Source organism: Rhinolophus sinicus, linkage group LG01 (genome assembly GCF_036562045.2).
Source record: "Rhinolophus sinicus isolate RSC01 linkage group LG01, ASM3656204v1, whole genome shotgun sequence".
Classification (NCBI taxonomy): Eukaryota; Metazoa; Chordata; class Mammalia; order Chiroptera; family Rhinolophidae; genus Rhinolophus; species Rhinolophus sinicus.
The window spans coordinates 179,379,921-179,396,484 of NC_133751.1; the positions used below are offsets into that span (position 1 = coordinate 179,379,921).

At 42.3% G+C, this 16,564-nt stretch overlaps 1 protein-coding gene across 1 annotated transcript; it reads left to right on the plus strand.

The window, feature by feature from the left end:
• The first annotated feature begins 3,471 nt into the window (after nt 1-3,471).
• LOC141568058 (aldehyde oxidase 4-like) lies at nt 3,472-11,663 on the plus strand. Its single transcript, XM_074317347.1, has 6 exons — nt 3,472-3,872; nt 4,326-4,440; nt 4,621-4,686; nt 7,069-7,254; nt 9,127-9,294; nt 11,420-11,663. Exons 1-6 carry the CDS (start codon nt 3,685-3,687, stop codon nt 11,471-11,473), a joined length of 777 nt encoding a protein of 258 aa, XP_074173448.1. The 5' UTR covers nt 3,472-3,684; the 3' UTR covers nt 11,474-11,663.
• The last annotated feature ends 4,901 nt before the right edge of the window (nt 11,664-16,564 follow it).

A 16,564-nucleotide genomic window follows, 5' to 3' on the forward strand; every position in this document is an offset into this window, starting at 1 on the left:
AGAAAGCAAGAAGAGGTGTGGACCATGCATGGAGCAGGCTTCGAAGCCAGGATTGGTGGGAAGCAGAGTGAGGTATCAGGTAAGAGGCTGGGCCCCACAGGTGCCCTAGACTTAAAAAGCCAGGAAACCAGAGACTCCACCTCCTGCCCTGCTCTCTGGGACTCGAAGCTGCCAGCTTCCACACAAGGAAGGATTTCAGTGCTTCGACCTAAATCCTTTGAGCTAAATTCCGTGGCTGGTGCCAAAGTACATTCCCACCTAAAGTTGTAAGGCAAAACCTATTTACAAGTGCAATGCTTTGTCCATCGAAATCAGATGAGTTGGTTTTCTTCGTGAACGGGAGGAAGGTAAGTGTTGGGTATTGCTACCGTGGTTTGCAGAGACAGCAGGAAACTACTGGCTTGAGAGGACTGCTTGTGGCCCATTTGGGTTAAAACCCCTGCAGCCAGGGACAAGATGCCAAGGACTGGGAACCCATACTAACAATATTAATTTGGCCTGTTGCCCACTCAGCCAGGGCTCACCCTCTGGGGAAATGGGGAAGTGATAAAGCATTGAGGTTAATGGCATGTGCCTTGGTGTCAGTCTTTGTTCCAATACAGTTCTGGTATTTACTGTATAAACTTATACAAGTTACTTCTCCCTGAGCCTCACAGTACCCATCTTGAAATCCACTTCCTAAAGTGATTATCAAGATTAAAAGAGAGAGACCTCTCAGATTAGAAATCCCCTAAATGCTTATAAATCACTGACTAGCACTGAGGCTGATATACCAGGAGCACTTTACCTGGTAACATATTTTGAGCCTCAAAGTCAGGAGGACAAGAAACAGAGCTTTCTTTATTTTTCTATTTATCAACTTAATTTTTCTGTTGAGTCTCCATTATACAGAATTGGTTGAAATGTAATTGCAGTCAGTTTTGAGTCCCTTCTTTCCCTGGGTTACAGCTACATTCTAGGAGGAATTTATATGACAAAGATAAGGGGCTCTTCCATTGCCACTTTTCCCTGGCATCCTCCCCTCCAGTCCTCACCAACAGGCCACTAGTTGAGCCTCTGTGTTCTCTCCCAGCTCCCCTCAGCTCCTGAGTCCCTATCTGTCACTCAGTGGAACCATTCTATAGCTCCCAAGACAGATGGTTTCTCTGGGGTCTCATTACCTTTCCTCCAGGGCCCCTAGGCCCTCCGATCATACAACAAACCTAATTGGGATTTGGTCATGTTCACCTCACCGCCTGCCCCAGAGCTTGACTCAAGAAAGGAGATAGAACATAGAGCCTCTAAGTTCTCATTATTTCCCTTCTAACTCTCTCTGCTGTATCCAGTCTCCATGGCCAGCAGCCACCATACTACCTTCCAAAACTATCAGCTATGAGCTGAGTCCTTACTCCCTTGTTCCATTGCTGTAGACTTGGAAAGTTCTTTCCTCTATTTTCTATTCCATGTCCCTTCTGATTCATGAGTCCAGAATGAAGTAGCTAGATCCAGAAGAGGGAATAAGTCAAGGGTTGAAGGAAATACAGCTGTGTGTGTGGTCGGGGTAGGAGTCAGCAAGATAATAAAAATACTGTCCAACCACATTCTCAATAAATGTTTTTAAAGGACCTGGGATGGGAGAGTAAGGGCAGGCAGAGGAGGGGTCTTCTTTTGTTAATTAGGAGCCCCCTAGAGATCCAGAAAGCAGTTGAATTTATACTTGGAAGCATCTTCCTGTTCTTTTTTATTCTTTGAGGTCTACACAAGTTCATATTTTTCTTCTGGGGAGAAAGGAAGAACCTAACCTGAGTAGCCCACTGTATCTTTCTTTCCTCTGATGCAAGAGAATTACTGGAAGTGTTTGCAGGACACCCCAAGTTAAAGTCAAAGGAAATATCCTCAAATAAGCAAATGGGAAAGAAACACCAAAGAAGGTCCCTCCATGGCTTTCAGTGCTAAATCCTCCACTTTTCAAGGTGAGGGAGGCAGGAATTCTAATGTTCCACCTGGTGTCCTGACCTGGGGCTACAAGGCTCACCGTCAGCCACTCTGCCAATGAGGGGATTGGCTTACTCTAGGGCCTCTCCAAAATGACAGCAACCAGCAACTCTCCCCTTTTCGCCACCGATCCCCAATGTTATTACACGTACTTCCTACTAGAGGTGTCTCAGGGGTACCAGAATAGAAACTCTCTCTCTCTCTCTCTCTCTCTCTCTCTCTCTCTCTCTCTCTCTCTCTCTCACACACACACACACACACACACACACACACACACACACACACACACACCATCCAGGTCTCTTCCCAATTCAAAATATTTCAAGAGCACACAAGATTGGGTTAGAAGATTCCACAGAAATAAACAATGGAACAAACATGAAGAATATAGCTTCCAGTGTACCTTTACACAGCAGTAGTTCTAGCTGTCATCACATCACATAGAAGACCACTGTTGCCACACTTGTTTGGTGAGTCTCCTATTCTCTATATGTATGTGAAGACTGTTTGTCCTCAGATCACAAAAAAGCAGAGGCAGATGAAATTGGACCTAATATTATACCCCAATCCCTAAATCCAGTAGGCCATGACAGTCGTTCCCCTGGGTCACTGATTCAGTCCCCATAATACTCTCTGTTTTGTTTCCAACACAGGTGATAGAAAGGAATGCGGACCCGGAAGTCACTCTGCTGACCTTCTTACGAAAGAACTGAATCCTTTTGATTCAAGTCTTTGCCGTGTATATGTTTGCTTCAAAACTTAGGCCAGCTGTGATTATGAAAACTAATCAAACTCTCCGGCCCCAGTTAGCCCCCTTGGCCCTTGCTCTCTCTTTGCTCTTGGCAAAGGTTTAAAAGATGTTAACTGGGCTATTTAGAGAGGATGAAATTTCCCCAGAGTTTCTTATATCTTGGTTTAATAGCAGTGAAACAGGAGCTAAGCTCTTCAGCACTATTTACTCCTTTCAGGACCTTCCAGATCCCAGAAGGGTAGTTATGTAATAGAGGCTTATGTTGCATGTACCTGCCCTGGAGGGAAACCAGATTCTCCAGATTCAGAAAGAACATGTGTCATAGGAAAAGATTGCCTTTCCCTACATCTGTTTTCTTACAATAGATTTCCCCCCACCGTTTTATATATTGATGACAAACATATTTTATAATGGCAAACATATTTTAATTGATAAATCTAATGGATTTCTCAAAGAGACCAAAAAAAAAAGACAGAAATTAAAAATAGAGAAATTGGCCCCTGGACAAGTTTTGGTTAAAAGCCCACACGGTTTTTAATTAGTTGTCAATGTTTAAAAATTAGGAAATTTCATATTTTTAAAAACCTTTTAACAGTTCTATTTTTAATAATTATTCCAATTATCACTAGTATTATTATTCCCAGCCCTACCCAGTTTGCTCCAGCTGGAAAGCTGACACATTATATCTACTGAGACAGCCAATTGAATTCTTTGGGGAAAAGCAGGTTAAAAATGCACACATACATATGTATACATGTGTGTGTGTATATACATATACATCTTCCTGTGTACATGGCTATGCACATAAGTACATGAATATGGCCTACCCCCTCCCTAATTTAGAAAGCTGAAAAGGGTGAAAAAATAATAACCTTTACACTGTGCAACTCCAAAAACTAGAGGGTCCCAGAGCACAGCTAGCAGCTGCCTTTAAGCACCTCCCTTGAAAAGCATAACCTATGGCTTTTACAAGGTGTATTGTGCTCGAGATGAATGTGGCTGCAGTGAGCAAACAAGAGGAGGCAAGCTCAGCGTGGAATTTTTCATTACTTTTCCTAAACTTATATTTCTTTGTAACCAATCATGCCTTCCAGATTGAAAAAGCCTTCGAAGAATCCATCAGCCTGTCAACGACTGGATATTTCAAGTAAAGGACGTTTTCACCTTGGTTTAGATCATACTTGGGCAGAGATGGTGTGCGCTCATTAATCGGAACAGTGCCTGGAGTGCACTGGAGCACTGCTGTGCCCGGTGTGAAACCTTCAGTCATGGGTCCTGGGGGTGGGGACGGGAATCCGGGGGTGGAGGGGCCAGGGACTGCTTGGGGCCTCAGCTGTTTACCAACCAGGAGGGACACACATCTGACCCATCCCAGTAACTGTATGTTGGACAGTAGGGCTCAGACAGTAGTGGACCTTCTCCCCGTGTCCACAGTGGTACTCTTGCCTCTCTGATCACCACAGTCCCCCTCACAGAAGGGGAGACAGGCCTTCACCCAGGGGGTAGGAGCTCTGTTCATCCCCAGGACCCAGAGCACCACAGGTGATCAGACCACTGGTGGGGAAGTGCCTTTTCTTTCACTCCTGATTTCTCTTCTCAGAGGCTACCAGACAAATATGGACTGGGAGAAGGAGGAAGGTCATGCTTTTCCGTATTTTATTTACGGAGTTGCCTGTTCTGAGGTTGAAGTCGACTGTCTGACCGGGGCTCACAAGGTAAGGAGCGACATTGGTGTTCACCATCTTCATAGTTGAACATGAACATGGATGCATTTTCTATGCTGTGAACAATAACCGCCCTGATCCTGCCGGTGGAAGATCCAGGGACAGGTAGTAAAAATCTATTTTAAATCAATAATATTAACATTTTCCATGATGTATTTTCTCTTGGCACAGCTCCTTAGGACTGACATCTTCATGGATGCTGCTTTCAGCATAAATCCAGCCGTGGACATTGGGCAGGTGAGTGATACCCGACCACCCCAAAGGGACTTTCGGTCAATTCCATTCAGAATATTATTTCCCAGAGTTCTCCAAATGGCATTTATACCTGGTGCAAGTGTTCTGCAATGTGTATTATATTACACACACCAAAAAAATTGATTAAAAATTGGAAGAAAATTTAAGAAAAAGTAAACAATGGTTGTCTTTGCGTGGCAGGTATATGTGTGAGTTATCCTGCTTTATAATTCTCCATGACTTCTAGTTAATTAATGTACAATTGATTAACATTTATAATTAGTAGCATTATATAAATACATAATAAAATTACATTAATATTCAAATTAATATTGAATTTAAATAGACTGAAAATTTTAGAGAAATATAAGGAAAAAAGAAATACTTAAACACAATTTTTCCCCTTTGCTGAATTTTTTACTTTTTATCTTGCAGATAAATGAAATTAATGCATCCAAAGCCTTTTTTTTTTAAAGGTGAAAACATTTTTTGTTGTTGTTGTTTTTTTAATTGGGGAATACTGGGAAACAGTGTGTTTCTCCAGGGCCAATCAGCTCCAAGTCGTGTCCTTCAATCTAGTTGCAGAGGGTACAGCTCACTGGCCCATGTCAGAATCGACCGGCAACACTGTTTTTCAGAGCTCGCGCTCTTACCAACTGAGCCATCCCACCGCCCACCCACAGCCTTTTTAAACTTTAAGTTACAATCTTTCCAGCTATTGGTGTAGCTTTGCTTTTTTTTTTTTTTTCTCTAGCCTTGTTACTCAAAGTGGGGCCAACGGACCTGCTGCATCACCTCACCCCACACCTGCCCACCAGCTCCCAGGTGAAGTGAGGCAGCTGGTCCACAGTCTAGACCTCAGTAGCTGGACAGGTTGAGCAGCTTGGCATTAACCCTGACAGACATGTGGTACTTTCGTCTACCAACAGCTCCCCGCCCTCCTAAATCCTAAGAGATTGGTTTACCTAGATTGGCCGTTGGGCTTTCTGAGGAAAAATTTAACTGTCCCCTTAGTTTTCCTCAAAATGTGGTCCTCAGACTGCAACAAAAGCACCTATAGTTTTTATTGGAAATGTGGATTCCTATGCCCACCCAGGCGCAGACTTCTCCATCATAACTTTGCTAAACTGGGACTTGTAATCTGCACATTTAATCCGTACCTGAAACTCATCTTAAGTCTGTAAAGTTTGAGAACCAAAGCTAGCCTCAGGCCCCAACTACCTTTCCCCTTTCTATCCCCTCCTCCCAGCTTGTTCCTGCCTCTTTATTGCTTAAGCAAAGGCAAAAATATAGATGTTATGATAGGGAAAACACTACGTTGGTCCCATTGGAAAAGGAAAGAAAACCAGAAGTGTGTTAGACTGGAACTCTTGGACCTCAGTCTTTTCCTTTAGGGGCAAGCATTTGGAAAGACCCACATGCAGCATCTAAATTTGTTTACAAATCAATAAAATGCAAACTGTGACTTTCCTTCAATTTGTTTAACCTCAAGGCAGACAATCCCTTAAATAGGACCTTAAGCCTTTTTCCCTAAGATCATAATAGTTTGCAATTAAAACTCAACATGGCTTTTAATAAAAAAATATTTAATTTAATAGAAATATTTCTTCCAACCCACCTTGTTTAACATTGATCTACTCTCCATGGTAATTTATAAAAGGAAGTTAACAAATCCAAATATTATAATAAATGGTGTCTTGATTCCATTTATTCTAGTTCCTGGTCCTTTAATGTTAGCTTCTTTTTCATCTAATTCAACAAAATTTATTGAGTATTTATGCACCAGGCACCATGCTAAGTATACGATACAAGAAGGCCAGGACTCAGTATACTTATAAATTAGCAAGAGAGAGTGAAGCAAGAGCAAAAGTGAGAGAGTTGAGCAAGGAAAATTCCCTCTGAGTGCCACCCTGATGGGGGAATGGGTTCAAATGCAGTGAGCCCGGAAGAAGCAGTTTCTAAATCCACCCAGGAGATGGTGGGAGGATTCCAAAGGCTCCAATGAGGCAGTTATGCTTCAGCTGGAAACTTGGAGGGTGAATAGGAGTTTACCAGGTGGACAAGCTGAGCTGGGGAGCAGTGGAGAGAGTCAGGGGCAACTGTCTTCACAAAGACTTGGAGGTCTGAAGGAATCTGGTGAGCTTGGAGGGTTCCCTGGAATTTGACAAGTGTCAGGTCCCTGGAATGCGGGATAGCTGGGCAAGAAGAGCTAGGGATGAGGCCATGCAGGATGGCAGGCACCAGATCCTGAAGGACCTTTTGTAAAGTCTGTCATAGAGCTTTCCCAAATGGCTCACTATTGCTCAGAGCGCCATGTGCAGTCCCATGGGAGTATTTATCCAATCAATATCTTTTGCTTATAAACTGGGAAAATTTTGTCTGTAGGTTGAAGGAGGATTTATTCAAGGCATGGGATTATATACCACAGAAGAACTGAAATATTCCCCAGAAGGTGTGCTTTATTCTCGGGGTACAAATGACTACAAAATCCCCGCTGTCGCTGAAATACCAGAAGAGTTCTATGTCACTTTGGTGCATTCCCAAAACCCCATAGCCATCTACTCATCCAAGGTAAGAACTTGAGATCTCTCTATTCGCTTGCTAGGGCTGCCATAGCAAAATATCTGACTGGATGAATTAAAAAACAGAGGTATATTTTCTCACAGTTCTGGAGGCTGGAAGTCCAAGATCAAGGTTTGATTTCTTCTGAGGCCTCCCTTTAGCTTGCAGATAGCCACCTTCCCACTGTGTCCTCACGTAATCATCTTTCTGTGTGTGTACATGTCTGATGTCACTCTCTCTGTGTCCTAATTTCCTTTTCTTATAAGCAACCCCAAAGACCTCATTTTAACTTCATTGTCTCTCTAAAGAACTTATCTCCAGATGTGGTCATGTACGCGGGTACTGGGGGTAGGACTTTAGCACATGAATGAAGGGGTGCTTAGTTGAGCCCATAATCCTTCAAGAAGTAATGAAACAGTCTCCTGAATTTGCTTACACCTTGGAATTGCAGATCCCAAAGGGAGATGGGAAAAGAAAAACAAACTCATGACAAAGTGGTGCTCACTGACGTTCAGAAACCCAAATAGAATCTTCACTCTTGAGAGATATCATGAAACTAATTTAAATCAAACAAGATGGTTAAAGGTGGAGTCAAACATCTTGATTCATTAGGCTAAGTGCCACCATGAGATAAAACTGAAGTTTTAGACAAATTTCACCAGCCCAGAGTTTTCTTTTGTGCACCCTTTCCACATGTCCTCCAGATTCAATTCTTCCTTTCTCACACCCTTCCCAAGTCAGCATGGGCTTTCAAACAAGTTTCTCCTTGACCATTGATTTTCTCTGAGGTTTTAATAGACACTGATACCAGAGGTGTTGACCCATGTTCCTTGTAGCCAAGGGGGGTCTCACTGGCCCATATAGACTTAAGGGAAAGGTTCTCGAATGCAAGTACACAAAAACACAACTTCTCCAAAGTAAGTGCTATTCTGAGCCCATAACTGCCCGTACAGATGGCATCTCTAACCTCAGGTTTACAGGGAATTCTCCCTCTTTCTCAGGAGTAGGTCAAAGTTGGAAGGAAGGTCAGACTTCCTGTATGAAAGGCCTCTATCTCCACTTGTGCACCAGACTTTGGCCAGGGACATCTCTAACGACTGTCCTGACTGACCCTGCCTCTTGAGGTCTAGCCACCTTCATGCCGGTTCTGCTCCAAATAGGGCACAAGACATCCCTTCCTCCTCACCTCAGAGGAAACCACTTCTTTCACCAGCTCCCCCTGTCCTTCCACATCTGCTTCAGAGCAAAAACCACAGCCTGGGGTAGTCTATTTACTTAGGGCACTTTGTCCCATCTCTCTTCTAAAGCCCTGGACATAGGCCAAAGACCAGACAACTTTGAAGGAAGAAAGAAGAAAAATCAGTACGAGAATTATTCAGAATACAATGGCCCCATACTGTTAATTCAAAAGCATCCAACCCACACCCAGGGAAGTGAGCACATGTGAAAACTCAGCAGTCCAGAGGCAACCATCTCACTGTCTTTCAAGCTCAGCCAAAAGATTGTGGTTTTGTTGTGGTCTTCGATTAAACACAAATGGTCTGAAACCAAAGTTGGAGTACCCTACAGGGCACCAAGGGCTTTGGTCTTCTTGACCTGGGTGGAGGAACAGGAGTTTTTAGTTGCCCTGCTACCCTGATGTCCTGGGGCATTTTCATGGGCTACTCTGAGAAGGACCCCACACACAAATCGGCATGAGAGGAATCAATTCTGGCAAGTCAGACACACTCCACTCTGAGGGTAATAAAGCCAGAAGAGGTGAGTGAGTGTGTGTGTGTGTGTGTGTGTGTGTGTGTGTGTGCATGCGCATGTGTGTGTGTGAACACAAATTATTGCTAAAACAACCATGCATTTCTGATGGCCTTTTGCACTCCTTCTCAGGGACTGGGTGAGGCTGGAATGTTCTTGGGATCCTCCGTGTTCTTTGCCATACAAGATGCAGTGACTGCTGCCCGAAGAGAAAGAGGGTTGACCACGACCTTCACCCTGAATAGCCCAGCAACTCCTGAGTTGATTAGAATGAATTGCATGGATCAGTTTACGGAGATGGTAAGGGTCGTGAGGAGAGGCTCCTGTTGTAATCTTTCAGGTTCTTGGCGTAAATTTGGTAACCATGACAAACTTTACAGGGCAGGTTCATCTCTTCCAATGAAAATTCTCATTTTTCCTCCACTTGCTTCTACCTATATGCGTCAAAGCAACTGCAAAGTGAGTGAACCTCTCTAAATGATGGTTTAATTGTTTCTGACCCCAAAGAAAAACACACCCAGTTCAGTCAGTGTTAATAGCAAATAGAAGTAGTAGGTTATTTCTTTAAACATTTGGCTGAAATGCAGTTGATGTGATATTTTAATTAGCACAATAACCAAATTAGATTAAATAGACATCTGGTCGATTATTTGTAAAGTATGTGTTAAGCAAACTAATAAAAATAACTTAAATTAAAATATCAAGTCACTGGGTACACATTAATAGAATATAGTTCCATTTTCCAGCTGCTAAAAACATATTTGGAACTATCATCAGAGACTACTCCTGTATTCAGCTGCTTACTGCAGCCCTAAATGAGTTGCTGGCATAAAATTAGATTGTACTTTATGCCTTTGAAATTACAGGGCCTCCGAATAAGATGCATCTTATTCCAAGCATAAGAAGTTTATGAGAAGTTCATCACCACCAAACCAGTATTACAAGGACTCTTAGAGGGACTTCTTTAAGATGGGAGGGGAGTTAAGGATGGGTGAAAGGGGAAGGGACTAAGAAGAACAAATTGGGTGTTACACAGTTGTCATGGGGATGTAGGGTATAGCATAAGGAATATAGTCAACAATATTGTAATAACTAGGCATGGTGCCAGATAGGTACTAGATCGATCAGGGTGACAGATGGGAATGGTGTTGGGGTCAGGGTGAAAAAGGTGAAGATATTAAGAAATACAAATTGATAGTTAATACAGTAGGGGGAATATAATCAACAATGTTGTAAAGATCAGGTAAGGTACCAGACGGGCACTGGACTTATCAGGGAGATCACATCATAAGACAGAGTAGATGCCTGACCAACACGCTACACACCTGAAGCTGAAGTAGAATAGTATTGAATGTCGACTGTAAATATACAGGTACATATAGTCACAGGCTGTGGAGTACAGCATAGGGAAGACAGTCAATGGTACTGGAACAATTATATACGATGTCGGAGGAGTAGTAGCTTGGGGGTGGGTTATCACTTTATGAGGGGTTTAAATGTCTAACTATTACATTGCTTCGTACACTTGAAACTAGTAAAATAATAGTAATAATAATAATAATAATAGGGGCAATAAATCAATCCAAAAAAAAGATGTTTACAAGAATAAGGAGATTTATGACTCAAGGACTGAAAGAAACATGAAAATTATGATTTTGATAAGGATAAAGTGGATGTTGATTTGTTTTTTAAAAATACAATTTTTCTTAAGTACAATTTTTTTCATATAACAGCAATTTTTTTAAAAACAAGACAGAAATTTATTTTTCAGAAACAAAAAAAGTTCTGGAGCCCAGGGCAGTCCAATAATGCCATCTGGGATGTAGGTTGCTTCCCTGTTCCTGTTCCACTCTCCTCAGAGTGTGGCTTTCATCTCACGATTACAAGATGCTGGCTGCACTGCTGATGTCATGACTGTGTTCCAGGCAGGAGAAAGGGATAGAGGCCAAAGGCCCCACGGGCACACCAGCAGAATTCAGACCCCTTTTATTTTTTAACAGCTGTGAATTTCAGAAGCTTTTATTTTGTTGCGATGATTAAACAGATTTTCTTCCTTGACCTGTTTATTAAGGTTTTTGTTTTGTTTTTTCATTTTTTCAATTACAGCTGACATTCAGTATTATATTAGTTTTAGGTGTATAGCATAGTGGTTAGACATTTATATAAATTACGGAGTGCTCTCCCCAATAAGTCTAGAACCCGCCTGATACCTTACATAGTTATTACAATATTATTGACTATATTCCCTATACTGTACTGTACACCCCCATGACTATGTCGTACTTCATAATCCCTTCCCTTTTTCACCCATCCTCCCTGGCAACCATCAGTTGGTTCTCTGTGTCTGTGAGTCTGTTTCTGTTTTGTTTGTTCACCATAACAATGTGTCATTAGTAACCATCTTCCTTCTGTTGATCTTTTTCAGATACCCAGAGATGATCCTTCAACATTTACACCTTGGTCCATCCGTGTGTCTTAATCCTACATTTTCCTTAGAAAATGAAAGAGTTCGTGATTGACCTTAACATTTTCAAACCAGAGCAAAATATAAGTTGGCTCCCATTGTCAAGGGTAATTTTTGCATGTTTTAATTATTCTCTGTAGTTTAGGTCACTGCATGATTATATTTTAGGATGCAAATTTTCACCAAAATGTATAATAAAGGATCAAAATTACTTTTACTTGCATTATCCTGAAGATCTACAACATCATGGGGGTTTGTCTCAGTCCATTTAGGACTAAAACATAATACCATAGACTAGGTGGCTTATAAAAAACAAACATTTATTTCTCACAGTTCTGGAAGCCAGGAGGTCCAAGATCTAGGTACCAGCAGATTTGGCGTCTGGTGAGCACAGACTGCTATCTTCCTACTGTGTCCTTATTTGGTGGAAGGGGAAAGGGCGCTCTCTGAGGTCTCTTATAAGGGCACTAGTTCCAAATAGGAAGGCTCTACCTCATGACTTCTTCGCCTCCCAAAGGCTACACCTCCTACTAACATCACTTTGGGGGTTAGGATTCAACATATGAATTTGGGGGGACACAAACATTCAGACCATACTATTCCACACCTAAGCCCCCAAAATTCATGTCCTTCTCATATATAGGCAAACTGCTCTCCAGCTGTGAACCTAGGAAACCAAACATGTTATGTGCTTCCAAAATACATGGCAAGTATCCCAAAACAGATACTTTTCAAATAATTGACCAGATCAGATCTCTATTTAATCTAATAGAGCATAGCATAGACATTAGCATTCCAAAGGGAGAAATAGGAAAGAAGAAAGGGACGGCAGGTCCCAAGCAAGCTGAAATTCTGAAGGCTTGAGAATACTCCTTTTTGGCCAGATGTTCTACCGTCCAGGCCCACTCCTCGTACTCATCCAGACCCAGGGGCAGGAAGGGTACGTGCGACTCATTTGGCAGGTGACCTCCTAGTCACACCAATGTCAAACTCTCTCTATGCCCCACTCATACTCCAAAGGAGCAAACTCTCCTCCAGATTCACAGTTCTCAAGGTGTGGATTTTCAGGACTCCCCTCGACTGTGGTGGAGAGAACCCCTCTCCCTCACAGCCTGAGGCCTCACTGGTACCCAGCTTCCCATAAGCCCCGCGGCCACCTGGTTCAGCCAATGCTGAACAATTGGAGCTGGGAGGGAAAGGGAAGAAGCCTCATAGTCAAAATGCTGAGAATGGACGGTCTGGAACATGGGCATTTAATGACCAACCCAAGGGTCCTAAAAAGTGTTCCACTGTTGATTTGCTCACATGTTTTCCATCTTTGGCTTCTGAAGAGCTCACAACAGACGGCAGCACACCAGGGACACAGAAATAGTGGCCAGTACTTTTCCATTTACGTCAGCGAACAGCATTCATTACATTTTTTTCCCAGAAATAGATTTGTTTAAGTTATGGGGAAGGGCAGAATCATTTCCAATATTAATTCTGTCATTGAGTAACATGATTCTTTGATGTAACTCGTAATACCTTTTCATAAGAAACATACAAGCACCTGAGTCAATAGATTTGAGTTTCTCTCACCCACCAGAACAATCCATTTAAAAGTGAAGAAATTTAGTCTTTCTTTTTCCTTTAAAGAGAAAAGAAAAGAAAAGGAAAGGAAAGGAAAGAAAGAAAAGAAGCAGTGGCTGCTTTTCCCATTGTCTTGGATGAGATCTGAGAGAAACACTTGGCAGAGAAATCATCCTACCTTGGTCAAGCCTGTCTTCACTCTGCAGTGAATGATTTTTAGACTGAGCTCCCAGAAACTGGGGTGTTTCTGAAGGAAGAGAAAACCAAAGAACTGCAGGCCTCACCCACAGCCCACTCAGCCAAGCAGTAAACTTTGTGTTTAATTTGTTCACACTTCATAAGATTTCATTCAAACAAAAGGTTCCCTGGCTGAAACAAGTTTGAAAATATTCAAGGTCAGTTTCCAGTTTCCCAGAAATTAACATATTTTGTTCCCTTAATCCGAAGTCCTTTTATATCTTCCAACCCTAATACCATAATCTGATTATAGTATTCTAAAGCTGTTCTTATACATTAAATGCTTGTATTTTATATCAACACTTAAGGATTTATCCCAAGCATTTTGAAACACAATGTTTTTCATTGGCAGCATTCCTGCTCCTATAAATGGGAATCTTGTGCTCTTTGTGTTCACTGGTTTCCCTTTTTTAAGGGACAAAGTAAGGTGGTGAACTAACTGTGGACCCCTAAAAGCAATCCCTGAGTCAGTTTTTCCCTAAGTGGAAGCAGCCATAAGAAGGGCCTCTGTCCAGTCTCTCTTTCCCCAGGCGGCCCCCCACCATTACCAATTCTCATTCAATTAACTCCTACTTATGTTTCAGGACTAGATGTCCCTTAGGGCCTTCACTGATCCCTCTCCCCAAAATAAAGCTAATCCCCCTGTTCTATGCTTCTCACAATGGTAAATATTTAATCACAGGTTAATTGTCTCTCCTCTTAACCATAAACTCCTTGGAGTAAGAAAGTTGTAGATCTTGTTTTCCACTGTGCCTCTACCACTTTGCATAAGGCCTGGTGCGAGATAGATGTTCAACATCTACTTGGTGAATGAATGAATGAATGAATGAATGAATGAATGAATGAATGAATCACTAATGTTCATTTAAAGTAGTTTAGGTAATCAGTCAAGCATTTATTAACCCCTGCAAAGAACAAGTTGTCATTCATGCTGAGCATTGTGAGGGATACAACTAGCTATTCTAATCTCCAGAAGCTTATTACCTAATTAGAAAATTAGACACAAACATTGAAAAGATAGCCAACCATTAGTGGCAGATAAGAGACTAGTTTCCTGGTTCCTGGTTTGTTAAATGAAAAGTAAAGAAGCAATTGGTTGGATCTACTGGTGCTTTTGGAATTAAGAGAAAGGAGAGAAGGGAGGTTTGATGCTGCTTTTTGGTGTTAGATAAAGAGGGAGGGAAGGCAATCACAGTGGGACAGGAACCAGGTAGTTAGCATTGCAGACATAGAAGAACCTTCTTCAGTCATTCAACAAATACTTATGGGGCATTTACTCTAGGGTAGGCACCTTTCTAGGCCCAGGGATATAGTGGTGAGTTGAAAGTAATGTCCCAGACATCATGGAACTTACATTCCAATGTACAAAGCAGCTAAAAAGGTGAACAAGAATCCATGTCAGGTAAACATGAGTGCTATAGATGGAATGAAATGGGGTGGTACAGAGAGCATGAAGGAGGTGCTACTTCAGACTGGGTCATCAGAAAAGAACTCAGACTCAAATAAGAAGGCATCAGCCATGCCAATGTCTGAGAAAAGAGAAGTTGAGGCAGATTGCAGAACATACAACAATGCCTTGGGACAGGAAAGAATTCAGCACTTTCAACAAGCAGGGAAAGGGCCAATGTGGCAGAGATTACAAACAAGGGAGAAAGCAGTTGAAGATGTGCTCAGAGAGATGGGCGGGGCCGATCCCGTGAGGCCTCCATGGAAAGCATATCAGGTTTTGCTAAGTGTGACAGGAGCCATTGGAAGGTTTCAGGTAGAGAAATGCCAGGTTTAAGCAGAAGAATTATGATGAGAAGAGTAGTTTGATTGGGGCAGAAGATTATTTTTGAAGAGCAAGAGAGTCTAAGGCCAGAAGCAGGGACAGATTGTGGAGGGCTTTTCACACTGGGCCAGGAGTTTGCTCGTTATGTTTGAGACCTCAGAGAGCTGTTGGGGGTATTTTTAGCAAAGGTGGCATAATCCGATATCTGACTTGAAGGCCTTAATTCACAGCATCATCTCCAACTTCTCCTCTCATGACCTTGTTATGTATTTATTCAGCAACTATTTAACACATGTGAAACTGCCACATACACACCCAAGTACATGCACATGTTCGTAAACACTCATCTCCATAGGTGCATGAAGATGGGACCTAGGTATTAGAATTGTAAAGAAAGTTGGAAGCTGATCAAGGAAGAATCCAAGATGGAGGAATAGATAAACACTGTGCTTGCCTTCTCCAGTGACCACATTAAAATTACAGCCAAATTATAGAATAATCAACTTGGAGAACCATCTGAAGTCTTCCTGAACAGAAGTTTTATAACAAAGGATATAAAGAAGCCGCCATGTTGAGACTGTTAGGAGAGGCAGAGAGGCGGAACAGGTCAGCCCCACACCTCCACATGGCAGTTGAGAATTCGGAGGGATATCTCAGCCACGGAGGTTCCCCACAGAGGAGGAAGGGACCCCAGCCCCACACCAGGTTCCCCAGCCTAGAGTATTTATGCTGGGAAGAGGCCCCATGGCATCTGGCTGTAAAATAGAGTGGGGATTCCAACTGACAGGATTAGACACAAGGCTCCAGGAAACCCAGATGTACCCTTAAAGCTCCCACTCACAGACTCACTCACAGGAACTCACCCCGGGCTCTCGTGGAGGGATAATGACTTGGGAGGTGTCAGAGATATACAGGAAGAGACTGAGTTGTGTGACGTCAAGATGAGGACAGAGTGAGTCACCATTTTCCCTGTGTGGAGTCCTTTTCCTGTGTAACTAGCAGGTGAACACCATCTTTCCTGTGTTGAGCACTTCCCCACACAACCAAATGTAAATGTGTATTGGCCTGGTAAACTCCGCTCACTCCACCCTGGTGACTTCCTAGGACCCCACCAAATTTGAGCAATGCCAGAGGCATTTTCTCAGCTACTGTGTTTCCCCAAAAATAAGATGTAGCTGGGCAATCAGCTCTAATGTGTCTTTTGGAGCAAAAATTAATATAAGACCCGGTCTTATTTTACTATAATATAAGACCCGCTCTTATATAATATAATATAATATAATATAATATAATATAATATAATATAATATAATATAATATAATAAATACTGGGTCTTATATTAATTTTTGCTCCAAAAGAAGTATTAGAGCTGATTGTCTGGCTAGGTGTTATTTTCAGGGAATGAGGGTAGCAGCCAGCCATGCCCACATTGCACTCTTTTTTGGACAATGCTCAGGGATCCGTGGTCACCAGGTGGGCGGCAGCTGGCCTCGGTGTGCTTCGAGACTTTTGCTGAGTAACTCCAGGC